Source organism: Giraffa tippelskirchi, chromosome 7, assembly GCF_054371585.1.
Source record: "Giraffa tippelskirchi isolate mGirTip1 chromosome 7, T2T-mGirTip1v1.2.pri, whole genome shotgun sequence".
In the NCBI taxonomy this organism is placed as follows: domain Eukaryota; kingdom Metazoa; phylum Chordata; class Mammalia; order Artiodactyla; family Giraffidae; genus Giraffa; species Giraffa tippelskirchi.
The window spans coordinates 128,513,399-128,541,327 of NC_137281.1; the positions used below are offsets into that span (position 1 = coordinate 128,513,399).

At 36.2% G+C, this 27,929-nt stretch overlaps 1 protein-coding gene across 15 annotated transcripts in view; it reads right to left on the reverse strand.

Annotated features, from left to right (window-relative positions):
- Positions 1 to 27,207, reverse strand: part of DLGAP5 (DLG associated protein 5) — a 41,188-nt gene extending 13,981 nt beyond the window's left edge. For 3 of the 15 annotated variants that reach the window (XM_081509470.1, XM_081509464.1, XM_081509471.1), the window contains exons 1-13: positions 27,084 to 27,207; positions 24,524 to 24,762; positions 20,742 to 20,935; positions 15,758 to 15,820; positions 14,608 to 14,692; positions 14,398 to 14,517; positions 13,521 to 13,591; positions 11,723 to 11,997; positions 10,868 to 10,992; positions 10,170 to 10,245; positions 8,058 to 8,143; positions 7,170 to 7,330; positions 273 to 365 (exon numbers count right to left, since the gene is read on the reverse strand). In XM_081509470.1, coding sequence (XP_081365596.1) covers positions 273 to 365; positions 7,170 to 7,330; positions 8,058 to 8,143; positions 10,170 to 10,245; positions 10,868 to 10,992; positions 11,723 to 11,997; positions 13,521 to 13,591; positions 14,398 to 14,517; positions 14,608 to 14,692; positions 15,758 to 15,820; positions 20,742 to 20,935; positions 24,524 to 24,761 — 1,587 coding nt within the window. In that variant the 5' untranslated portion in view covers position 24,762; positions 27,084 to 27,207. Of the gene's footprint in view, positions 1 to 272; positions 366 to 7,169; positions 7,331 to 8,057; positions 8,144 to 10,169; positions 10,300 to 10,867; positions 10,993 to 11,722; positions 11,998 to 13,520; positions 13,592 to 14,397; positions 14,518 to 14,607; positions 14,693 to 15,757; positions 15,821 to 20,741; positions 20,936 to 22,580; positions 22,722 to 24,523; positions 24,763 to 26,763; positions 26,962 to 27,029 lie in introns of those variants that run through there. The other 12 variants (XM_081509467.1, XM_081509460.1, XM_081509468.1 and 9 more) reach the window with 8 other exon arrangements.
- Between the last annotated feature and the right edge of the window lie 722 nt (positions 27,208 to 27,929).

The following is a 27,929-nucleotide window of genomic DNA, read 5'->3' on the forward strand; positions in this document are numbered from 1 at the left end:
GTCTGGCTCTAGGTGAGCGATCACACCAGAAGCTCTTGGGGTGCCCCAATTCCATCACAGCCCCTATCATTCCTCCCTCCAGAAATAATCATCCTGAATTTTGTGTTGTTCATTTCCTTATTCTTTCTTCAAAGACAATCAGGACATTGTAAGCAATATACGAAACTTATTTTATAAAATTAAAAAAGAAATCTGAAGCTAAATGTTTTTGAAGCTGGAAAATAAAAATTCTTTAGAGTAGAAGAGTCTATATTAGAAACCCACAGACTTACCCGAAAAACTTTTTTGCTTGTATTGCTATTGTTTTGCCATCCAGATTCCTCAAGTTTGGTCAGATTGCTGAATTTTTGGTTTACATCTTCTATCTGTTAATAAATAAAGCACAAGTTTATCAGATCAATGAAAAACCACATTAAAATTACAAACTAATAAACCGAAGCTTCAAAAAAAATTGAGAATGGCAACATAAAATTAGACTAAATCATTCTCAATTCAGTATTCAAGTAAAAAACTCTGATGGTAAAATTGTTTATTGTTATTTTTTGTCTTACAAACTTCCAAAATCTACACAATGGCTGTCACATATGAATAACTCTCCTAAATTATTTTTGACCATTAAGATGCTAAGAGAGATATCCTAAATGTTTTTTTTCCCTAAATTACACAATCTGAACACAATCTTTCTCTCTCTTTTTTACAGTTTATTTATCCATTCTCTTACTGAAGGACATCTTGGCTGCTTCCAAGTTTTGGCAATTATGAATAAAGATGTTATAAACATCTGTGTACATGTTTTTGTGTAGACATATGTTTTTAATCATTTGGGTAAACATCAAGAACTGATTGCTGTATTATATGATAAGAGGATATCTAGTTCTGTGAGAAACTGCCAAACTGTCTTCCAAAGTGGTTGTACCATTTTGCATTCCCACCAGCAATGAATTAAGAGTTCCTGATGCCTGCCATGCTCACCAGCATTTGGTGCTGTCAGTGGTTTGGATTTCTGCCATTCTAATAGGCATGCAGTGGCACCTCACTGTAGTTTTAATTGGCAATTCCTTAGTGATCTATGATGTTGAGCTTTATCTTTTCAAATGCTTACTTGCCATCTGTATATCTTCTTTGGCAAAGTGTCTGCTCAGGTCTTTTCTCCACTTTAAAACCACTTTAAAGGTGGTTTTAAGGGTTCTTTGTATATTTTGATGCAGATATGTCTGTATCAAATATCAGATATATCATTTGTAAATATTTTTCTTCTAGTCTGTGGTTTGCCTTCTCATTCTCTTCATACAATCTCACTTTAAAAAATTCAAAGTAATATCCCCATCCTTTTGATATTTCCAATCTCCTCCAAAGAGGTACCCACTGTCAACAGTTTGGTAAATTTGTTTCAAGTGCCCTTACTATGTATTTATATTCATAAGTACTCTCAACCTCTCTCTCTCAAAAAAAAATTTAAATGTCGAAATGACTCAGGATTACCTTTATGATTACTGATTTTCAACAAGGTGCCACTGCAGTTCAATGAGGAAAAGACAGTCTTTTCAAGAAACAGTACTGGGAAAATTTTATATACTCAGGAAAAAAGATGAATTTAAACTTTTACCTACACCATACACACACCAAAAATTTCAAATGGCTCACAGACCTAGCTGTAAGAGCTAAAACTATAACACTTTTAAAAAAAACCCTAAGAGAAAATCTTTGTGATTTGTGGTTAAGCAAAAAGAGTTCTTAGAGATGATTACAACATAAAATTAAAAAATTGATAAATTGAACTTCATCAAAATTAAAAATATCTGCACTTCAAAAGAAATTATTTAGAAAATTACAAGACAAGCCACAAATTGGGAGAAAATATCTGCAAATAATACTTCTGATAAAGGATTTGTGTCCATGATATATGGAAAATACATACCACTCAATAATAAAGGCAAACCAATGTAAAAATGGGCAAAATATTTGACTAGATATTTTGCCCCCAAAAATATGAACAGCTAATAAGCACATGAAAAGATGCTTAACATCATTATCATTAGGGAAACACAAATCAAAACTATTACATAACAAGATACTTCTCACCCACTAGGATGGTTATTCTAAAAACAACAGACAATAACAAGTATGAATATGGTAAAAAAGGAACACACCAATTGTTGGTAAGAAAAATGCTGTAATCATTTTGGGAAACAGTTTGGTAGTTTCTTTAAAAGTTAAACATAAATTTACTATATGATCCAGCAATATTCCACATATCTACCCAAGAGAAATAAAAACATAAATCCACACATTATATGAATATTCATAGATGACTTCATAATCACCAAAGAGTAGAAACAATCTAAACATCCATCAATTGGTAAATGAAGTTCAGATACAATCTACAACATGGATGAACCTCAAAAACATCATGCTAAGTGAAAAGAGTCACATACAAAAGACCATGTACTATATTAGTCTACTTAATATGAAATGTTCACAAAAGGCAAATCTACAAAGACAGCAAGATTAGTGGTTGGTTGGGGACTAGGAGTGAGAATGTGGATTGATTTGCAGATAGGCAAAGAGGACCTTTTTGTGGTGATAAAAGTATTCTTGGGAATTATCTGGTGGTCCAATGGTTAGGACCCAGTGCTTTCACTGCTGGGGCCTGGGTTCAATCCCTGTATAGGGGTCTAAGATCACACATGTTGAGTGGTAAGGCCAAATAAAAAATGTTTAAATAATAAAAATGTTCTAAATTTGGATCATGATGATGGTTGTACCACTCTGTAAACTTACTGAAAATCATTGAACTGAACACTTGAAATGGGCTAATTTTATGATATGTAGATTATACTTCAATACAACTCTTAAAAAAAAAAAGGTCCCAACAGCCAATTTGTTGAAGAGGCTCCCAATGGCCAAAGCTGAGAAATAAGCATCAATAAAGATGGTAACTATAAACAATGAAAACACATCCAATATCTTTAAATCTATAAATTAATAACAATATTAGGAAACACAAAATTAATATCACCATTGAAGTATACTAGTGAACTAACTCATCAATGAGAAAATTGTCAGATATATAAAAACTGGCCACAAAGTAATGCTTACAGTATGACTACATAAACACTATTCACAGGACTCCCCTGGTGGTCTGGCGGTTAGGACTTCACCTTCCAATGCAGGGGGTGTGGGTTTGACCCCTGCTCTGAGCTTAGATCCTACATACCTCGTAGCCAAAAAATCAAAACATAAAACAAGCAATACTGCAACAAATTCAAAAAAGACTTTAAAAATGGTCCACATAAAAAAAAAATCTTTAAAAAAAAAAGAACAAAACACTATTCACACCTGAGTCATATAGTTATTGAGACAATTATGTTCCTTTACTCATTTTTTTTCTAGATTTGTGTTTTAATATTTATTATTTATTTATTTGGCCTCACTGCATCTCAGTTGCAGCACACAGGATCTTTGCTGCAGCAAGCAGATCTTTAGCTGTGGCGTGCAAACACCTAGTTGCGGCATGAGGAATGCAGCTCCCCAATCGGGGACCGAACCTGGGCCCCCTGCATTGGGAGCGCAGAGTCCCAGCCACTGGACCATCAGGGAAGTCCTCTTGTTTTGCTTTTTACTTGCTTAGTTGTTCATGTATGATATCTATCATTGATTCATTCTAAACTCTGCACAGTAAGTATAAATCTCCTCTTTGCACCCATTTTGGCTACCCCCGGCCTCAATTCTCTTGGTCTCTTCCTGGGGATCAAACTCATCTTCTCCCCCAATCTTGGTTCACTCTCTCATTTTTGTGAGATACTTTCTCATTTAGCTTCCCGAAAAAGAGTGCTTCGGAGGTAGTATCTGAGACTGTTGTGCTTGGAGAATGCCCATCCACTTGATTGGTTAGCTATAGAACTTCAGGTTGGAAAATTACTTCCCTTAGAATTTTGAGGGCATTGTTTTCCCAGTTTTAAATGTTGCAGTTGAGAAATCCAAGGCTATTCTGATCTTTGATCCTTTATATGAAACTTGTATTCTCTCTGGAAGCTTCTAGAGTTTTCTCTTCATCATAAGAGTTATACAGTTACACTTAATGAAGTGCACTAGTGTGGGTCTATTCTGGTTCACAGTTCCGGGTACTCAATAGGCGCCTTCAATCTGAAATTCACGTCCTCTAGTTTTGGGGAAATTTCTAAACCACTTCACTGATTTCCCATTTTTTCTGTACTCTTTTTCTGGAATCCCTATTATTTGGATACTATACTTCCTAAATTGGTTCACTTCCTTCATCGAAATACCTTTCTTATGTTTTTCTTGGCTTCTCTCTTTCAGGTTTGAGGCTTTCTTGAAATGTCTAATAGTTGTTGGGTATAGGTTCTTGAAATGGTTTTTTATATACTTATTTCTAAAACAACCCCAAGAAACTGGAAACTGTCATCTCCTCCCATGCCTTTACTAATCTTCCTAGTGATTCCCTCTCTCATAGCACTTTTTACATTAGATTGGAATTCTTCTGGGGCAGAATATGTGCCTTATTTTATTAACTCCTAGTACAATGTCTAGCACACACAGGAACTCAGTAACTGCTAGATGAACTCAACTACTAAAGACTAGATTTCATTTTCTGACATGTAGAATCATTACAGATTATTCAACAGTTGAATATAACTCAATTTCCAACCCAAATATAAAACACTGATTATATGGGGGAGAAGAAATAGGTCATCACATTTTGACAGCACTTTACCGTTTATAAAGGTACTAACATCTCATTTATTAGGTTGGTGCAAAAGTGTGGCTTCAGACTGTGAATATTTTATTAATCAAGATAGGAACCATTATAATCAACACATTTTTGCCAACAAGATATAAGTTTGCTTATTCCTGTAGCATAAAAATATGTGCTTTGGGATTCGATGAACCGTTGGAAAGCATTTTCTGCATCCTGCTGATTGTGGAAGCGTTTTCCCTGCAAAAAGTTTTCGAGATGCTTGAAGAAGTAGTAGTCGGTTGGCAAGAGGCTGGGTGAATATGGTTGTTGTTCAGTTGCTAGGTCATGTCCCACTCTTTGCATCCCCATGGACTGCAGAACACCAGGCTTCCCTGTTCTTCACTATCTCTCTGAGTTTGCTCAAACTCATGTCCATCGAGTCAGTGATGCCATCCAACCATCTCCATCCTCTATTCTCCCCTTCTCCTCCTGCTTTCAATCTTTCCCAGCATCAGGGTCTTTTCTAATAAGTTGGCCCTTTCTAATAAGGTGGCCAAAATACTGGAGTTTCAGCTTCAGCATCAGTCCTTCCAATGAATATTTAGTGTTGATTTCCTTTAGAATTGACTGGTTTGATCTTCTTGCTTTCCAAGGGACTGTCAAAAGTCTTCTCTAATACCACAATTTGAAATTCTTCAACATTCAGCCTTCTTTATGGTTCAACTCTCACAACCGTAGATAACTACTGAAGTCAGGCAAATATGGTGGATGAGGCAAAACTCCATAGCCCAATTCGTTCAACTTTTGAAGCATTGGTTGTGCAATGTATGGTTGGGCATTGTTGTGGAGAAGAGCTGGGCCCTTTCTGTTGACCAATGACAGTTGCAGGCATTGCAGTTTTTGGTGCATCTCATCAATTTGCTGAGCATAATTGTCAGATGTAATGGTTTTGCCAGGATTCAGAAAGCTGTAGTGGATCAGACCAGCGGCAGACCACCAAACAGTGACCATGTGCGAGTTTGGCTTTGGGAAGTGCTTTGGAACAACTTCTTGGTCCAACCACTGAGCTGGTCATCACCAGTTGTTGTATAAAATCCACTTTTGGTTGCATGTCAGAGTCTGGTTGAGAAATGGTTCATCACTGCATAGAATTCTAAGAGAAGACAACACTTCAAAACGATGATATTTTTGATTTGTGATCAGCTACTGAGGCACCCACTTACTGAGCTTTTTCACCTTTCCAATGTGCTTCCAATGCCAATCAACCATAGAATGGTCATCATTGAGTTCTTCAGCAACTTCTCCTGTAGTTGTAAGAGAATCAGCTTTGATGATTGCTCTCATTTGGTTCTCGTCAACTTCCAGTGGCTGGCCACTGTGCTCCTTGTCTTCAAGGCTCTGTCTCCTTTGCAAAACTTCTTGAACAACTACTGCACTGTACATTCGTTAGCAGTTCCTGGGGCCAAATGCATTGTTGATGTTGCGAGTTGTCTCCACTATTTTATGACCCATTTTGAATTTGAATAAAAAAGAAATCGCTCAAATTCGCTTTTTGTCAAACATCATCTCCATAGTCCAAAATAAATATAAAAAAACAGCAAGTAATAAGTCAGCAAAAAACACAGTGAGAAATGTGCATTAAAAATGATGTATAACTTAACAATATTTATTAAGAATGTATTTCAATATCAAACAGCAAATTTCAACAACAGAAAAACCACAATTATGTTTGCACCAACCCAATAACATTACAGGTACATAAGAAGCTACTTTTCTTTTTTATTAACTTTATTTATTTTTGGCTGTGCTGGATCCTCGATGCCACACAGGCTTTTCTCTAGTTGTGGCAAGCGGAGGCTACTCTCTAGTTGTGGCAAGCGGAGGCTACTCTCTAGTTGTGGTGTGTAGGCTTCTCATTGCAGTGGCTTCTCTTGTTGAGGTTCATGGGCTCTAAGGCAGAAGGGCTTCAGAAGTTTGGGCATGTGGGCTCAGTAGTTGGGGCTCCCAGGCTCTAGAGCACAGGCTCAATAGTTGTGGCACATGGGCTTACTTGCTCCGAGGCATGTGGGATCTTCCCAGATCAGGGATTGAATCTGTGTCTCCTGCACTGGCAGGTGGATACTTAACCACTGAGCCACCAGGTTAGTCCCAGAAGCTACTACTTACCCTTTTGTATTACTGTTAGGGGCTTCTCCAGTGGCTCAGTGATAAAAAATCTGCCTGCAATGCAGGAGCCATAGGAGACTTGGGTTTGATTCTTGGGTCAAGAAGATTCTCCAGAGGAGGAAATGGCAACCCACTCCAGTATTCTTGCCTGGGAAATACCATGGACAGAGTAGCCTGGCAGGCTACAGTCCATGGGGTTGCAAAGAGTCGGACACGACTTAGCAGCTGAGCACATATTCCTGTTAACTCATTAAGAAAAAAAAAAGACTAAAAGTTAATATATTCAAAACATTTGACCACATACCTGAAAATTAACCATATCCCAAAATCCATCCAGATCTGTACAGGTAGTCTCCTTTTCACCTCGTTTATATTCACAATTGTCCACCAGTCCTTCAAATTGTTTAAACCTTTCTTTCATAAGGAGTCTTGTTTGACCAACTGCTGTGCGAATAAGATCTTTAGCTAGAGGAAATACAAGGTTTTTAAAAGTTAAAGAACAAAACAAGATCTTTATTGCAATCCAACCAGCTGATAAGGTGACCTCATTCCAAATATCCTAGAGTTATAGAATCAAATTCTTACTTTATAGCAAAACAAAACTTTGTCATACAAATATAGAGCATTTACTATTTGTTTCAATTTCTGCTAAAAATTAGCAATATACATTCTCAAACTCAACAGCTACACAGCAAAGCATTCTACCTCTCCTTGTATTTTATAAGAATTCAACCTTAACTTACTGTACATTTAAGGACTTTGAACTGGCAGCACACAAATGACTTTTTTTTTCTCAACAGCTTTCCTGAATAGGCAAGATTATAGAATTTTTCAGAAAATTTGATCCATATTGATTTATCTTCATTCAGAAAATATTTTTGTATAATTAAGCAATATCAGACATAGTTGTCATTCATGGAATCATAGTAAAAAAAATTTAATAATAAAATTGGCAAATGTCTAACTCTCAGGAATGATAGTCAATATTCTAACTACTTACATCTTTTAAGTTGGGTACCATTTTAGCACAGAGATATTAGTGAACATATGTGTCATATGAAAAATTCTTGCTATTTTGAATAACAACGAAACTATAAAGTTGGACAACACTAGATTTTTATGTTTTAGGTAAATGCAACCATATTAAAATAAACAAAGCTAAGACATTAAAAAAATATAAGTGTTCCCTCACCATCATCTGGAATGTCCAAGTCAAGTTTCCTGTCCCACTCAAGGCAGTGTGAAGTTAACTTCTCAGTTTCTGACCGGAGAATATTTCTGCAATGGTGACATACATTAGCACTATGACACTTACACAACATTGATTTCCCAGAGCTGATGCTTAGTTGTTTTATGAACTGTGATATATTAAAATCCATGAATACACATTGATAGTCTATGTCCATCCTTCTACACCTAAAACTTAAGTGGATGGTTAATGCTAAGAGCCCATTTTTCAAGCTAATATTTCCAGTTATTTCTGTTCTTATTTTTCAAATGCTGAGCAGAAAGAATCAGACATTCCTTAGTTCTGCTCTTAGTTATTTTCCATGGAACTATGACCAACCCAATTGCCAAGAGTAAGATGAAGCTAAAAACTGTATAAGTCTCAAATTACAGTGATAAGGCCTTACAGATTCTACTTGGCTTTGCTTATCCAAAGACAGTGGCATTCTCAAGTGGGGTCAATTTTTCCTACCAGGCAGCATTTGGCACTCTCTAGAATCATTTTTGATTATCATGAACTAGAGGAGTGCTGCTGGCCAGGGATGCTACAAAACAACCTATAATGCAGAAAACCTCACAACAGGAATTATGTAGCCTAAAATGTCAATAGCACCAAAGTTAAGAAACCCTGGCTTAAGGTAAATTTAGTATGTTTCTTTACAAAAACATCTGAGCAGGAAAACTGAGGATAGTTTTTCTCAGAAGACAAATTTAGCTGTTTAAATCAATGGCAACAGAGAACAGCTTAATTAATGAGAAAGGAGACCTGACTTAGATCTGACATTATTTAGTTGGGTAAATTGCTTATCCTCTCAATGTCTCAGCTGAACAACACAGTAGACTAGTTAGCCTCTAAAAGACCTTACAATACCAAAACATTATACTCTAAAAACAACTGAAGTGGTTCCCAAACATATAAAAAGATACTCATTCATGAGAGAAAGAATGAATATTAAAATAAGAGTAAAGGGAATTGCCTGGCATCTCAGTGCTTAAGACTCGGATGGTTTGATCCCTGGTCAGGGAACTAAGATCTCATGCCAAAAAAAGGAAAAATAAATAAAACTAGTGTAAGATAATATTTTTATTTATTTGATTGGTAAAGTTCAAAAATTGTTAATATTGTACTAGAAATGGTATGGGAATTTTCTTGCTATAGTCATTCAAAAATTGTAGAATATAACAATTTTCTGTATGATGTGGAATATAAAGGCCTTTCTCAAAATGCATGCCTCTGATATGTTTCCAAGGCATTTAGGTGACATGTTGAAGTTTCCCAAACAGGAACTTAATTTTCAATTCAGAGTTAGAGAAATATAATCCTATCTCATGAGTTGATGGGCCACTGAGCCTCCTATCCTTTTTTTTTTTTTTTTAAATAAACTTTAATTTGGTTCTTTGGGCGGTGGGGAGGTATGAGAAAATAGGAACTCCCATACTATGCTAGAGGGAATGCAAACTGAGGTCCTCATATATTTGCACATGAGAGAACTGAAATATATACAAGGTTGTTCTTTGCAGCCTTGATTATAATAGTACTAGATTGAACCCAATGTAAATAATCAGCAACAGGGACTTATTCAGTAAATTATGGTATATCCATATTATTGGATACTATGCGGCCTTTAGAAAACACACACTCAAAATAACATGAGAAAGCTCCTTAAGTACTAAAATGGAATGTCTGTCACAGTTAACATTACATGAAACAAAACAACATGCTATTATTTATATTAAAAAACAGAAAAAATATGTTTGTTATTCTACATATGCATTATCTAACTCTGGAAGTAAGTATTCACAAGAAATGAATAACACTTGCCTCTGTGGAAGGTTCAAACAATCCCCTGTGAGACAGATTTGGGAAAAAGACTTCTCACTTGTATCTTTTACTACCTTTTGAATTGGGAACTAGTTAGTGAAAAAAAATTATTAAAATTTAAAAGATACATGAAAATCACTGGAATTCAGTTTCTCCCAATTCATCTATTACATTCAGGCTAAAAATAGTTTAATCTTGGTTTTAATTGTCTATACATGAATACAAAATTCTTATATGAGGAACAAATGGACAAACCTGAAATACGGCACATCATGTTGTGGCTGAGATAACTGATCTTCATTTACTTCAAGTGATGGGACTTCTTCTTTTACTGAAAGGCCATTTGAATTTTCATTAGTAGTTTCATTTTTATTTGAGACATGTTCTACAGATTAAAGAAAATATTACATATAAATTCCAAAGCAGCCACTCACAAAATGATGTCCCCCACAAGACAAATCTGTTAAATCCTCCAATTTTTTCAACGTGAATTTTCAAATTTTTTTTTTTTTTTTTTCCTCTTTCATATATTTACACAAGTTCAAAATGATATTCACAGCATCTTCTAAATTTTGGCCAAGAGTCAAAAAAAATGCATTTAAACTTTGGAACGTGTCCACGTAGACAGGTAACTGACCCAAACAGTAATTGGGGCAGATAACCAAGAACCAAAGGGCCGGGAGAATTTTCAAATTTTATCTCTGACTTAAAGATTCCATTAACCACATATCTCTAAAGTGCCTCCCAATATTCATCTCTTCAAACTTACATTTATTTCTCAGTCTGTACTCCTCATTCTAACTCTCTCTCTCTCTCCAGATAGCTTTCCCCATGTCTTCCCATCTTTCCTGACCCTGAGATCACATTCCTGGGCTATATATTGAAAAGGGCCTAATAAACCTGATAAATCATAATTCAGAAAAGCAAGTAAAAAATTAATTAAAATTCAATACCTTTATTCCAAACTGTTAGAGAACCCAAAGGACACTGTGATTTACTTGAATCTTGAGGTACTGTTTTGGCAGAGAAAGTTTTACATTTTTGTGCCAAGATTTCTTTTGTTGCTTCAGTCTTATCACTAAAAATAATAGTAAAAATATACTTCTTAAAACATGAGCCTCATATAAAGGATTTCAAAATGATGTTGCTTTTTAAAAATCTGGGATTAAATAGAAATATGTTTCTAATTTTTTTAAATGTGTCTTTTCTGGACACATTTAAACACCTATAGTGGGAATGTCTGTCTTTACTAATTATGAGATCCAAAGATTACAAAGATCTCTTCATGGAACATAAGCACTCTATAGTCTTGCATGCTGCTGAGCAGTTTCTAGTAAATTTGCTGCCAGCCAGTCTTTGAAAAAACTATCCTGTTTCTAGTAAAGATTCCAACTGATTTTCCCTCACTTTGCAAGTTAATTATTTTTGTCTTTAGAAGTAATTTTTCTAAAGTAACACTCAGCAAAGACAAAAAACCCCAAACCATTCCTGAGCTACAGTATTACAGTTTCTTTCTTCTAAAAATTTATTTCTAAGTCTTTATAAAAAGATCACTTATTAAAAGCAAAAAAACCCCACAAAGAGTACCATGAAAATACTGATAAAAACAACGTATAGGAAATAGTAAAACTGTCTAGTACATTACTGTACCCTTCTGAAGAATTTTTTTAAAAGACCAAATTTTCATGATTTATAATTAACATAATTTATTAACTAAACATTAACCTTTAAAAAGCACAGGACAAATCTAAGAAAGGTGCTTGTTAACCATCTTAGCAAAGAATTCATTATTAACTTTAAATTCTTACACTTCTGTGTTTAACGGGGTCCAAGTATAACTGGGTGTCAAGAAAGCATTGGCACTTCTGGGAGTCATAGGTGTTACTTGATAGGTCTTCAGACCATCTAGTGGCTGAAATATAAAATCTTTAGGTGCAAAGGAATTCTTCCCTTTCATTTTTGCACTGTTTGTCTTAGATAAAATTTCCATTTTTGATAAGACTCCATCTGGATTCATTCCATTTGTTGCACTGGTTTGTGAATCCAAAGTGTTTTCTTCATTAGTAACTTTAGAAGAAATGACCTGGATGGAAGGAAACAGAATAGAGTGAGAATTTCTTTCCTGGGGATATATTCAAGCCAATTTTTACAGGTCTGAAAATATTAGAGTTGAGATATGTGTCCTGTGTATATAATTTAAGAAAGAAGAATAAATACAGTTAAATGTAAATATGAAATCAGTAGACCAGCTAACTAAACCATTGTTATGATCTAGAGAGAGAGAACCAATCATCATTGAAAAGACTAAATAATAGGTTTTAGGTATTATGGCAAATTAAAATACATGAAAATTAAGGTGGAAAAATTACCCAACTAACAAATACCTATCTTTTTATCTAAATTATGTTGATAATTACAATGATTTGAGAATCAGAAATCCAGTGTTTATTGGATGACTATTATTGTCAAGTAACAAATCCACTTTCATAATAACCTTGATTATAAATCAACTTATCCTGAGAAAAATATTTTTCAACGTGACACAGTGAGATTAACCAAATATAATGTGAAGCTTATTTTCTTTGTCAATTGTAGAAAAAATCTGATACTAGTTTTAGGCATGCAACATAATGATTTGATATTTGTATGTATTGCAAAGTGATCTAGACAATAAGTCTATGAACATCTGTCACCACACAGTTACAATTTCTTTTCTTATGATGAGAATTTTATGACCTATCCTCTTAGCAACTTTCAAATATACAACAGTATTATTAACCATAGTCACCATGTTGTTTATTACATCCCCAGACCGTACTTACTTTGTAACTGGAGTTTGTAACTTTTGACAACCTTTACACATTTTACCGTACAAACAAAATTTTTAGAGGATTTTACATTTCTGATTTTTAATTTTCAGTTAAGAATCTAGCCAGATTTCTTTTTTTAATTTTTAAGTTTTTAACTGGAGTATAATTACTTTACAATGTTGTATTAGTTTCTGCTGTACAACATAGCCACATTTCTTATACTTCGGTATAACTTTCTTTTTTAAGGTTAAGGAACTATAGCATTGATTATAAACCAAGGCATTGGGGCCTCAAAATGGTGACTCTTTTCTGAAGACCCTACAAGGTACTATGCTAGACACTGTCAGAAACATTAGAGTATTTAGTTCTTAAAACTACTCTTATGTAGATATTATGTGTTGGAAATGGAAAAACAAATTCATAACTTGCCCAAGGTTATATAGCTAATAGGACAATATTCAGACTCAGGCCTAACCGAATCCAAAGTCAATACATTTCACCTACTCCATCCTCACTTAGCTAGTTCCCACATGAAGGTTTCTGTCGGCTGTGTTTCTATCACTTTTCTCTATTTCCTGTTAACTAAATTATGCTTTCTCTAACTGCAAAACTCTGAGGATAAGACACCTGAAAAACAATGAGTAAAGCCTCCTGATGCTTCTTTATGGTTCAAAAGGTTTTAAGACACATGGCAAGTCAACTTCTTGAAGCAGTTCTGTATGCTTAATTTCCATTTTATGAAAGGAACAATGAGATTTTCAAAGTATCTAGAGGTAAACAGATGTTTATACTCTACCTTGTCAGGTTTTGTTCCTATCTTTTTGGCAGGTTTTCCTTGATTTGGTGCCTTTCTGTCTGCTTCATTATCTAAAATAAAAGTGAAATAAGACACCCATTTTGACTAGATAAAAAATGCTGCATTAAAAGTACACGTTTAAAAGTACAAAAAAAAGAAGTACTAGGTAATTTGGGAAAGGAAAAAAGGCTTAATAGAAATGTACAGCTTAAAGGACATTATGCTTAAAAATCATATTAGGAAATAGGATAAAAACAGATGAAATTTCCTGTTTCAAGTATAGGCCATCTGTTTTCAAAAGAAAACAAAAGGTGTTAAGGTATTTTACCTTTTGCCTCTAAATATAAAATACATATTTATTATAGAAAATTAGAAAAAATTGTAAAAAGCACAAAAACAAAAATTTTACTAAAGTTTACATTACTCGGTGGTAACCACTGTTGACACTTCAGAATGTTTCTCCAAAGTTCACATTCACATACATATTTCATTATAGAATTTCAATCATACTGTTCAGGGTTTTACCTGTTTCTCTTTGCCCACTTAATATCATTAACCATGTCATTAAGTGTTTTTTCACACCTTGTTCTTAAATGATTACACTGCAGTCCACCAAATGGATGGACTGTAATTTGTTGGGGCCATTAATTTTTCACTTTGAATCACTGCTTACACCAATTCAGCATTTCAACATTTGAGCACCCACTGTGTTCTAACAGGATATCAGGGCACAAACCCTGCCTTCAGGAGTTAGAATCTCCCATTTCCTCCTGTCCTACTCAAAGAAGTATATCATGATCTTAAAAACTGAGCACAAAAACCCTTAAGGATCAAAACATAATCCTAGTTCAGTCACTGATCAAGAAATTGTTCTTACCATTAATAGCCCTTGTCTCTGGCTTTCTTGCTGCTGTAGATGGGATTTCTTTGACAATCTGCTTTGCTGCTTGAGTAGATGATCGAGTCATTCTCACTGGCAGCATTACAGGTTGTACAGCTGCGGGAAGAAAAATAAAACCGAATGCTTTTGGTGGTTTTAAATTATTGTGGCAATATCAGAACTTACAAAAATTGCTAATACTTCTACCTTTTTTCTCTTTGTCCAATACTTTCTTTTCAGAAGTCTGTCTTTGACCAGGTCGGATTGCTCCAACATCAATCCCATTATCACTCTATTTAAAAGATAAGGTATTCATTAGGTGATTTAATTGCACAACGAACCAAACCACCACATTTTTAAGGTGTAATCTGACACCTCATTTGAAATCTGATACTGTAAACAAACCAGCAAAAAATCCACTACTCTAAATGAGATGAAGAAACAAGTTTTATATTACATAAATTTCCTAACAAACTTTTTCAGAATCCCAAAATTTAGAAAAACTATTAAAAAAATAACTGACTATAATCTTCTGAGACTCCTTAAACACAACAGGTATCTTTTTATCTAGAAAATTCCTCCCCTGGAAGAAAGCTCTTCCCCACAACTCACTCTTCTACTTCTTGAAAGATTGCATTTAAACTGCCACCATCTCAGTGAGGCGTAATCAAAACTCTACCCTACACCTACTTCAAAACTCTCCATCTCCATTCTTTCTTTTCTTTCATCTCTCCCATAATACTTTTGACCATCTGACACACTACATGGTTCTTTTTTTTTTTAAAACACTATCTTTTATGTAAAGTCCTTGAAAACAGGAAATTTTGTTTGTTTTATTCACTATTATATCCCAGAGCCTGGAGGAACGTGACAGTCACTCAAATTCAGTAATCACCTGAAACAGCTTCCTCACCTGACAAAGAAGCACACTATTTTTCTCCCTGCCCACTTGACTTGACTTTAGTAATCCTCCTAGTAACTTTATCCATAACAGTGTTTTGAAGACCCATAAATTTATAAAACTCACCCTATGTGCTTTATATTTCTATCTGGGCTTCATGGTGACATGGGACACATAATAAAAGCCCAGTAAATAAACAAAAAAGAATGTGTCACAGAGTTTAGTATAGATCTCATAAAGGATGTCTGTGAAAAATATTTTAAGTGACTGTTTCCTTGGCATGTAGCCAAATCTGCTCTGTCACCATATAGTAGCATTTATTTTGGTACTATTAACTCTGGTAAAATAATCACTATTGCTTAAAGCTGATATTAAATTAAAAATAAGTTTACTTACTCAAAAAAAAGTACAATTTGTCATTTTAGTAACAGTGACCTACTAAACTACCAACTATACCTTAGTCAGCTCCATTTGGTCTCTGGCCTTTGACCTTGTAATCCGTACAAAAGATGGAACAGCCTTAAAACAGTCAAAAGAAGATAAAGTTTAAAAAATATATTAAATAAACTGCAAAATTTATTTCCATGTCTCATGAAATAAAGCTCCCATTTTATTTATTTATTTTTGAGCGGCTGCACAGCATGGCATGTGGGATCTTAGTTCCCTGACCAGGGATCAAACCCTCACCTCCTGAATTGAAAGCTCGGAGTCTTAATCCCTGGACTGCCAGGGAAGTCCAAAGTTCTCATTTAAAGTTATAAATAAAAAATATTTATATTTTAAATTATATTTTTATATTAATCATTGATGGCTAAAAGATAGTTGCTAACTTACTGTTTTCTTTTTCTTTTTTTAACTTTTGCGGGTTTTTTGGCCATGCTGCACAGCTTGCGGGAACTTAGCTCCCTGAAAAGGGATTGTATCCCATCCCCAGCAGTGAAAGCACCGGGTTCTAACCATTGGACTGCCAGGGAACTCCCTAAATTACTGTTTCTTTTCTGGTTCTGGTTTGATTTAAAATATGTTTAATTTAATAGCTTCAAAACTTACTCATATTTTTCAATGAAGAAAGAGAAGAAATTTCAAAGCATAATTTCAAAGTTATTAGGATCCTCATTAGTATGATTAGCTGGACATATTTGGAATGGGGTAGATGAACAAACTGGGAAGATTCCCTGGAGTAGGAAATGGCAACCTGCTCCAGTGTTCTTGTTTGGAAAATTCCATGGACAGAGGAGCCTGGAGGACGACAATCCATGGGGTCACAAAGAGTCGCACACAGCTGAGCGACTGAGCACAGAGATGAACAAACTTGAGTATTAGGATCTTTTTTTTTCTGTTTATGAAAAGATACTGTACAGCTTACTTCCCTAGCTTTGACAATTTGCCATCAAATCTCATGATTACACAGCTGTTCATTGTCAGTAAGAAAATGGAGACCTGATCAAAAAGTGTGGGAAAAATTGAGGAGAAAGACTGATTAAAAAATTATAAGAAGGTATTTATCAACTCTATAAAATTTCTTAAGAAGCATAATCAGACTTCTCTAGATGAGAAGTCATTTTTCTTCTCCAAATCTCAATGAAAACCTAGTGCTAAAGAAATTAGGCTTTTCTTAACAGTATTTAAAGGGATTAAAATTCAGCAATGGCTATTGCCTGAACAAAAAAATGAAGAACAATTATTGACTCCTCACTGAATCATACTATTTAACACAATGATGGGTATCTTGTTCCTCTTACACATACTTCTTATTATATTTTAAAAGTTGTTTACAGTGTAGATCAATGAATGGCATCCTACATATTCTTAAAAAGAAAGCTTAAATCTAATCCCTTCCAAGATGTCTTCTCTGATGTTCCTCCAATGCAAACAGTCTCTCCTTCCTCTACTAATAGAACATATTTATCTATATCTTTCCACTTAAACTACATTCTATTAATTTTGGTCTCTTCTACATTATCCTAAGATCATACAGAGTAAATAATCAAAGATCTGTCAAATGAATTATTGAGATTCATGAGGCCTAGAAAAAGAAGCAGTATCTTAGGGCTTTATATTATTCAATTCTTACTTAAATCAGGAATGAGTATATAGTCAATGAGATCATTTATATGTATCTTTAAATCACAAACCACCAATGACTACCTAATCTACAGTCCAACTGATCTGTTCAAATTTCACCTTTTTTTTTTAATTTTTAAATTTACTTTTTAATTGGAGGAAATTGCTTTAAAATGTTGTTGGTTCCTGCCATACAACAATCATAATTATATATATACATATATATATATATATCTCCTCTTGTTCATGAGCCTCCCTTCTCTACCCCCATGCCACTCCCTCTAGGTCGTCACAGAGCACCTGGCTGGGCTCCCTGGGTTACACAGCAACTTCCCACCAGCTATCTGTTTTACATGTGATAGTGTATATATGTCAATGCTACATTCTCAATTCATCTCACCCTCTCCTTCCCCTGCTGTGTCCATAAGTCTCTTCTCTACATCTATGTCTCCAATCCTTCCAAGCAAATAGATTCATCAGTACCATTTTTCTAGATTCCATATAAATGCATTAATATATTTGTTTTCTCTTTCTGACTTACTTCATTTTGTATTAACAGGCTATTGTTACCTCACTACCACTGACTCAAATTCACCCCTTTTTATGGCTGAGTAATATTTCATTGTATATACATGTACCACATTTTCTTTATCCATTCATCTGTCAACGGACATCTAACTTGCTTCCTGGCTATTGGAAATAGTGCTGCAATGAACACTGGGGTATATGCCAAACTTCATCCTTGACTTACTAATCATTCTCTTTACATCACCCCTCCCTTTAGTATTTATTCTCTTGCCATTTGATCAGTCCTTGCCTATCACTGCCCACCTAAAGCTGTTCTCTAGACCTCACTCAGATAATTGTATATATTCTTACCAGAGTGGTTTCATTTAGTTCTACAACTTAAACTCCTAATATCACATCCTAAATCCACATCTTAGCATGAATCTCTAGCCTGATTTCCAAATAGGATTTTTTTAAAAGGTTATTAATATTCACCCACTTAAGCTTGTTCCTTTTCTTGCCTTCCTCATCTCTTTTAGCAGCAGCAAAGTTTGTAATATTATTTTTTTCCCATACATTCTTTCTTTAAAATTTATTTTTAATCGGAAGGTAACTGGTTTACATTGTTGTGTTGGTTTCTGCCATACAACATGAATCAGCTATACGTATATGTATATCCCCTTCCTCTTGAGCCTCCCTCCCACCCACTCTCCCATCCACTCCCTAGTTTATCACAGAGCACCAGGCTGAGCTCCCTGTGTTACACAGCAACTTCCTACTAGTTATCTATTTTATACATGGTAATGTATATATTTCAATGCTCTTCTCTCAATTCATCCCCTCTTTTCTTCCCCTGCTGTGTTCACAAGTCTGTTCTCTACATCTGCATCTCTATTCCTGCCCTGAAAACAGGTTCATCTGTATCATTTTTCAAGCAATCCCCCTACTGGGCATATACCCTGAGAAAACTATAATTCAGAAAGACACATGTACCCCAGTATTCACGGAGCAGTTAATTACAACAGCCAGGACATGAAAGCAACCTTGATGTCCATCAACAGATGAATGGATTAAGAAGTTATGGTACCTATATACAATGAAATATTACTCAATCATAAAATAAACATGAATTTGAGTTAGTTGAACTGAGGTGGACAAACCTAGAGCCTTTTATAAAACTTATATTATTGCTCAAACTGTTATCTTCAGAACAATCATCTTTAACTCTTCAACTTCCTTTACCGCTCACTACTTACTTGAGGTCACCAGTCCTGTCAAATTTATCTCTTAAGATTTCTTACATGACACCTGTTAGAAAGGCCATTATCAAAAAGACAAGAAATAGTAAGTGTTGGTGAGGATATGGAGAAAAGGGAGCCCTACTACACTGTTGTTGGTAATGTAAATTGGTGCAGTCTCTATGGAAAATAGTATGGAAGACCCTCAAAAAATTAAAACTAGAACTACCATATGATCCAGCATTTCCAATTCTGGGTACTAATCCAAAGGAAATGAAAACACTGACTCAAAAAGATATATGTACCCCCATTTACACTGCAGCATTATTTATAATAGCCAAGTGTCCATCAATGGATGAGTGAATAAAGAAACTAATAGTCCATTTGTGTGTGTTTTTAATATTATTCAGCCATGAAAAAAGAAGGAAATGTTGCCTTTTGTGACAACATGAATGGACATTGAGGACATTATGCTAAGTGAAATAGTCAGACAAAGACAAATAACATTTGATCTTACTTATATTTGGAAGTTTAAACAAATCATCAAAAACCCAACCTCCTAGATAAAGAACAGACTGGTGGGGGACTTCCCTGAGGGTCCAGTGGCTAAGACTCTGTGTTCCCAATGCAGGGGGCCCAGGTGTGATCCCTGGTCAGGGAACTAGATCTGGCATGACACAGGTAAGAGTTGGAATGCCACAACTAAAGATCCCACATGCCACAACAAAGATCAACAACCCTGCATGTGCCATAACTAAAGACCTGGTGCAGCCAAATAAATTAATTAATTAAACTAAACTAAAAAAAAAAGAACAGACTGGTAGTTGCCAGAGGTGCAGGGTGGGCAAAAAAGGTGAATATAGTCAAAAAGTACAAACTTCCAGTTTTAAAAATGTCAGTCCTGGGAATATAATATTCAGCATGGTGACTACAGTTAATGATACTATACTGTACATTTGAACATTGTCAAGAGAGACCTTAAATGTTCTCATCACGAGAAAAAAATTTTTGTAACTATGTGTGGTGATAGATGTTAACTAGACTAATTACGGTGGTCATCTTATAACATATACAAATAATGACTCATTATGTTGCACACCTGAAATTAGTGTCAATTACATCTCAGGAAAAACGACATCTTAACCCTATTTCTTCTTTTTAAACCAACAGCCCAGTCCACTTATCTCATTTCACCTAGTCTACATATAGAGAATAGTCATAATATATGATTCACAACTGGTCTTCCCATCTATAAAAGCTTGCCTTTCTAGACTATAATCCTCAAGGCAAGGTAATATTCCTGAATATTAGTTTGATAATGGTACAATCTCATTTATAAGCCTCCCTTAACTCTGTATATCCTACAGGGTAGACACCAAATACTCTGGCACAGTATTCACTGTTTAGCCTGAGTCGACTAAGTTTTTTCCAACCTCTCCCCTGGTTTTATCCAATCTCAGCTTATCAGCAGTTACATCAAGAGACTGTTTTCATCTTCAGAGTTACTATTATGTCATTCCCACCCCCATCAACTAGGGGACTCAGGGAAATGATTATTTTAGTCATCTAATCTCTTAAAGAAAATACCAGTTAAAAGCAACTATTCCTCTGTATCAAGTTAGGATACTAACCTTTTTTGGCTCAGCTTTCACAGCATTCTGGTTTGAGAAAAGAAAACGAGGCATATCAGGTCTATAAAGACCCACTTTAAATACTCCTCGTTTAGTTCTCTCTCTCTGTTCTTTCAATTTTTGAAGTTGTTTTTCTTCTTTGTATTTTTGGAGCATCTGTTTTCGTTGATCAAAGACAACAGTTTTTGTTGACTCTAAGTAGGAAAACAGAAAAAACAGTATATAAAATATTTCAGATAGAAAGTTAGGCAAATATCTTAACTTCTAACTTCAACTGTTGCTTTAGTAACTTCTTGTTAATTTCTTAGCACTTCAATTTATTTTCACCTCTGTTTTAAAATTCCTATTTCTTTTGACTTCACTTGTTCAAATATCTAATTGCTTGCTATGTACTAGGGATGTATTACTTCACATTTAAATTAATTAACTTCTGTGATAGCCAGACTCCAAGCTGACATCCAGTGATTCTCACCTCCTGGTAGTCATGCCTTTTGTCATCCCCTGCCATCTGAATAGGGCTGACCTGTGTAACCAAGAAAGTACTGTGGAAATGATGGAGAACAATTCCATGACTATGCAGGTTAGATCCTGGGTTGGGAAGATCCCCTGAAGGAGAGCAAGGTAATCCACTCCAGCATTCTTGTCTGGAGAATCCCCATGGACAGAGGAGTCTCAAGGGCTACAGTCCATAGGATCACAAATAGACACAACTGAAGCAACTTAGCACATACGCGTACACTCTTAGATCACTTGCTCTGGGGGGAAGCCAGCAGCCACGTGGAACCATAAGGAGACTCAGGAAGCCCCATAGAGATGTCCATGTGACAAAGAACTAAGGCCTCCTGCCAAAAGCCAGCATCAACTTGCTGGTCACCTGAATGAGTCACTTTAGAAGTGAACCTTTACAATAATCAAACAGTATGGTAGAAGCAGATCTCCAGTCTCAGTCAAGCCCTCAGATGCATCCTGGATAACATCCTGACTGCAGTCTCCAGAACCATCTAGCCAAGCTGCACTCAAATTCCTGACCCAAAAAAACTGTGTAAATTAATAAACATTTATTGTTTTAAGCCACTGAATTTTGGGGTAACCAATCCTATTTCTTTCTTTTGATATTTGGGCTCCCTGTCAGTTTCTTTAGCTCAATTTAGTTTTCCACATAAATCTTCTTATGTTTCTTTAAACTATGAAGCATTTTACAATATAATGCTTGTTTAATATAATAATGTTTGTTGAAACATTTTTATATGAAAAATATAAGTGGCTACCATGTGTGAGACATTTTTAGGTAGGAAGAATAAGTAAGAAAATGTCTGCCCTTGAGGGGCTCAAGGGAACAGAGTTTCCGTTTAGCATGAAATAAAAAGGAGAATGCACATAATAAAGAATCAGTACAACAGCTATCTGGAGAGATCAGGAAATGCTTCCCTAAGATAGCATACCTAAAAAGGGCTCAGAAGAATAAGTAAGTGTTTGTCCCCTGGGTAAGGATTAAAAATAATCCAGACATAACTGCATAACTGAGTAAATTTACTACAAAAAGGTATATACTTAAAATAAGGGAAATTTATAGTATATAAATTGGACCTCAATAAAGGACTTCCCTGGTGGTCCAGTGGTTGCGACTCTAAGCTCCCAATGGGGGGAGCATGGGTTCAATCCCTGATTGGGGAACTAAGATCCCACATGCTGCATGTCCAATAAATATATAAAATAAAATATTTAAAAAAATAAATAAATAAATTGGACCTCAATAAAACTGTTAAATAAAAGAAAACCCCAGGCAGAGTACAGAATATGCAAAAGCACAGATGATCAAGTGGTCAGTCATCAACAAACCCCTTTATCTTTGACTTCTCTGAAGGTTCCCCTCAGCTCTTGATTGAATTGAAACATGGCTCGCCCCTGAAGTCACTGCTTCCCTAGTTGTCCTCTCAAGAGGTTGACTGTTTTTTCTCCCACACTAGAATATCACTGCACCTAAAGAGGAGAGATGACCTCATTGTTGGTTCCTGATTATTCTTCATTGAAAGATCCCAGCTTTATGTTTCGTGTCATCAGATCTAACTACCCAGTATCTCAATCTGTTTCCATGTTTGTTTCTCCTTCCTTGAAGGCTTTAGCTCGTGGCTCACTGTCATTGTCTCCATCACTATTCTTGTGCAAATCCTGATGACTCATCCAGTACCCTAGCTTCTCAATTCTTAGGTGTTCTTTCTTCCACTGTATCTCAGGTACCCATTCCCATGATCACATCCATACTAGTATTTCAACCTTTCTCATGTCATGGCACACATAAAATAACATTCAAGACCACACTGCTTGTGGTCAAATGCAACTAACCAGCCAAAGAGAGAGAGGTCTGATCAACCCAGGCCCTACCAGAAACTTCAAGGGATCAGAGGACCAATCTCCTGTCACATCTGTATTCATTCATGAGATAACTAGGCACTTGAGACCTCATTATTACCAGTGAATACTGTATGTCCTTCATAAGCCCAATTTTAAGAAATCCACTCTGATTACCATACCTTATCTTTCCAACAATTCTTTGGCTCCACCAGGACGTACCTACACGCTCCTGATCTATGATCATATTTTCACTGTCTTTCACCTCCCTCACATCAAGTGTTTTCATATCTAATTTAGAGTCCATGATTTATCATCATAATCACTACTTCAACTCTTTGGCCCCTCTCTCACTCTGGCAAAATCCCAATTCCAATTAAAGGCCTCTCTATGTCTACTTCCCACCTGCAATGCACAAATGAATATGGCTGAACAGCACACAAAATGCATGCTACTTCTTTCCTTTCTACAGTTGACTCTCCATATTCCTGGGTTCCACATCCACAGACTCATCCAACTGAATATGGAAAATATTCAGGAAAGAAAATTCCAGGGGATTTCCTAGCAGTCCAGTGGTTAAGAATCTGTCCTGCGATGCAGGGGATGCAGGTTTGAACCTTGGTCAGGGAACTAGATCCCACATGCCACATCTAAGATCCCATATGCCACAAGGAAGATTGAATTCTAAGACTTATCTCTCTCTGCCATTTCTTCAAAATTCATCTTTGCTTTGTTTCACTGCAATCTAGCTCCTAGTACCTGCTATATAAACACAACTAAGTAGGAGTCTAGAGACTCATTCTGCAAATGCATGCCACTTTCCAGTTCTGTTCCTTCTATTCTATAGTATCCCTTGCCTTCTAAGACACTCATTTTTATTATCTTTATCTTTTGCTGAGATCATTCCTTTCTTTTTTAATTGGTCCTTCTCCTCCTAACCACCCCAAATCCTTCTAGAGAAACTACAGGGATGAATTCTTTGATTTTCTAAAAAATGTTCCCACTGGCAAAGTATCCTTACTTTGTGGATACTTCAATCAAGCATATACATTTTTTTTTTTTAGTTGCAGCATGCAAATTCTCATAATCGGTTATATTTTTATATAACCCTTACCAACTTATCTTGTTAATGTTTATCTTACCTAAGCTCTAGAAGTAAGAAATTAGGATTCCTATAAGGCCATATAGGTAAAAAATGTTATAATACTCCATAGGTGAATGGCATTAGCCTAGATAGGGACGGTCACAGTCTTTGCTTGAAATAGGCGGTACATAATTGTGGAAAACACAGTTATTTAGAATGGTATTTCAAAACTCCATTCTCTGGTCAGGGTTTTTTTAAACCTCAGGTATTGAACCACTTTTCTGAGGTAATTAATACTCTCAGATATTACTCTTTAAAGCACTTGAAATCACAATCAACGTTTACTTACTTGGCTTGATACTGGCCTTTTCTGGAACAAGCTCTTGAGATGTCTCATCTAATTCAAGAAGACTTCTACTTTCCAAGGTTGGAATGTTGACATCTTTCAAACCAAAGTGTCTATTTCGTTCATATTCCTTATGTCTGTTTTCTTTCTGAGACAGTGATTTTCTATGAGCAATTTTAGTTCTAATCATGTCAGTACTTAAATCCTTTCTGTGCCGACTGGCAAAATGTGATGAAGACATCCTGTCAGGAAAAAAAGAGAAAGACCAACTAACATGGAATTTCATTTTATATTTTAAAAATTTAAGATTCCAGTTCACTTCCTATACCACTTCAGAGCTTTCTGAAGTAAAAATGTTAAAATACAAAATGGAATAAACATGTGACTTAAGAGTGGGAAGAAAGTTATCAAAAGAGAAGATACTACAACCTATTCTGGGGTTCTGAATAGGAACTTGTTTAATAGATGAAGTGAAGTCCAGGAAGCCAAGGTCTGGAATATAAACAAGAGGTTCTAGGCTTACCATAGAGAACACTGCAAAATGTATGAAGTAAAGGTGAAAATAGAGAAAAGTAAGTGAAGGACAGTATACAGAATAGTTGCCTTAACCTTCCCCTGATGATGAATGCAGGCAGCCTGGCACTTTTTCTCAACCCAGAAGACCAAAAAAAAAAAAAAACCACAAGATGCCTATTATATAGTTAGAGAAGATAAATAGGCAGTCAAATATGAGATTGAGAAAAAAGGGTTTTCAGAAGTACCATAATGATGTAGAAGGATAACCATATGCTTGGTTTGGTGAGACAGAATAAAATTCTTTTAGCCATGTAAGAAGTCATATAGTTTATTTGGCATATACTCTTTTCTTAGAAAGACCCGAGAATGTATTGAAGCAAAACAAGAGAGAACAAGAAAGATGATGTCATGGGTTCTAAGAAACTGTGGATCCAACTGAAAGTGAAAGTGAAGTCACTGAGTCGTGTCGGACTTTTTGCGACCCCATCAACTGTAGCCTACCAGGCTCCAACCGAGGAAAAGAATAAAGGAAACTGGAAAATCTAAGGGCCTCACCTAAACAACTAGTGGAGAGAACAACTAAGCCAAACTGGAGAAAAAGGACTGATTCTCCAAAGAGTCTTGCCAACTTAAAAGAAAACGGGGGGAGGGAAGGATGGTAGGTCTGTCACTAGGAATTTTAAAAATACATAGGCACACAATGCTCTTCAACAACAAGAATAACTAAGAAAGTACCCTAGAAAACTGCACATAAAAATCTACATAAGAAATGAGGCAAATTAAAATGCTATTTCAAGCAATCAACAGAGTATAAAATATGAGAAATCACCTGACATGAATGACTCTTTAGAAAACACCCTGATGCTGGGAAAGATTGAAGGCAGGAGGAGAAGGGAATGACAGAGGATGAGATGGTTGGACGGTATCACTAACTCGATGGACGTGAGTCTGAGCAAGCTGCAGGAGTTGGTGATGGACAGGAAAGCCTCGCAAGATGCAGTCCATGGGGTCACAAAGAATCCGACACGACTGAGCGACTGAACTGAATGCTAAAAACATTCTCCTTTAAGGGTCCAGCGGAAGTGATAAAGAACTGTGATTTTTATCAAGAACTCTCCTCTACTATTTGATTTACCACTTCTCACAAATACTATGGAACACTTGCTCTCCTTGCTGCACAGCAGGCCAATGACGGGGAGATGAAGTGTAGAGGCAAGGACTTTATTCCGGAGAGCTGACCAAGAAGATGACACACTAATGTCTAGGGTTCTGAACAAAGGCATTTTAGTTTAAGAGTCAAGCAGAGGGGTAGGATTCTCTGAGGCAGGCCATTATGTATGATTACAATAACAAAAGCAACAGAAAAGCAAGTCAAAGAAACAGTTCCAACCTGGAGTCAAAATTGGCTTTTCCTGCAACAATATTAACCAGCTATTAAAGAAAAAATAAAAATTATGTATTAGTTACTTAAAATATGGCATAGTACTGTACTGTACACAGCAAAGCGAGGAAGGACTAACACTGAAGGCATATTGTATTATCATCTAAATCCTAAAAGGTAGTATAACTACCCTCATACAGATGAGGTAAATTAACTGCCCATATAAGCACTGTTAAAAGGTAGTGGAGCTGAAATCCCCAGCCCCGCAGCCAGGCTCTTCACACACATTTAAGTTCTCTACCCTTGACTGGAGTTTCTTCCAGCCTGAAAGTCTAGAATGCCTTACTTAGTCTTGCTTGCCTAGGGATTGTCAAGCCAAGCGTTTTTAGTTGTCACATAATCTGTAAGGAGCTACTGGAATAAAGTTGGGGCCAAATGCCAATTACGCCCCGGTGGTGAAATGCTGCTGCTACACAGATCTTGGCAACAAATATTTACTCTTCCGGAGGACTGCGTCATCAGCTTCCGGAAGGAGAGGTAATGCGGTCCTAGAAGAAGCCTCCCCCAAGCGAAGTCCAGAGCGTTGCCGCCAGTCCTCGGACCCGTTTATACCTTCTAGAAAGAAGCGAACCAGCGTCCTCCTCCGGCTCCCCAACAACCACCTACCTGAGGCAGTTTCTAGCGTTAAACCTCAACCAAACTAAAAGGAACCCTCTGGGCCCGGAAGACCACCGCCGCCTCCGAAGAAGGAACGTCCACAGCAAGACTCGACAAAATTCAAACTTCCCGCACAGAGCCGCTGATTGGAGGTATTTTAACCAACACTTCCGGTAAAAGTGCCCGCCTCTTCCCTTCGACGAGGCTCGCTATTGGCTCGCTCCTTGCCATATTTGAATTGATTGAAAGCTGAACGGACCATTCAAAGGGTAGGTGTGAGCGGATTCTTTGGGCGTGTCCGGGATGCTATATTGACGAAGGGCGGAGTGGTGGGAGGGCTGGGCCGGCTAGGAGCGGGAGTGGCCGGCGGTTGACCGTGGGCTACGCTTGCGTCCTCTCTGGAGCTACTTGGCCCTAGCGCGCATCGGAGAAAGGAGCGATGGAGGAGAGGGGAGTCAGATTTGCAGGGCTTTTTGTTGTTTTTTATTTGCAGGGCTTTTTAATGTCCTTGTTTAATTACACAAATCAGCTGAACTTAATGAAATATTTTCTTCGCTTAAAGTTTTAAAGAAAGGTTTATTATCACACCAAATTGCTCCTTAAATCTTTATTAGTTTTATTACTTGTTACTTGTCTTTTTTTCTCGTCTATTAAAAAAAAAAAGATATAAAGTAATTACATTGAGAAGCATAGGGTTTTTTAGTGTATAATTTGATGAGTTTTGCTAAATGTTAACAGCTGTGTAACCACCACTCAGTCAGGATATCAGAGCATTTTCATAACCTTTGAGTTCCTCAAGCCCCATTCTAAATCACCCAGCGTTTAGGTGCTCACTCTTCTGACTTCTGTCACCTT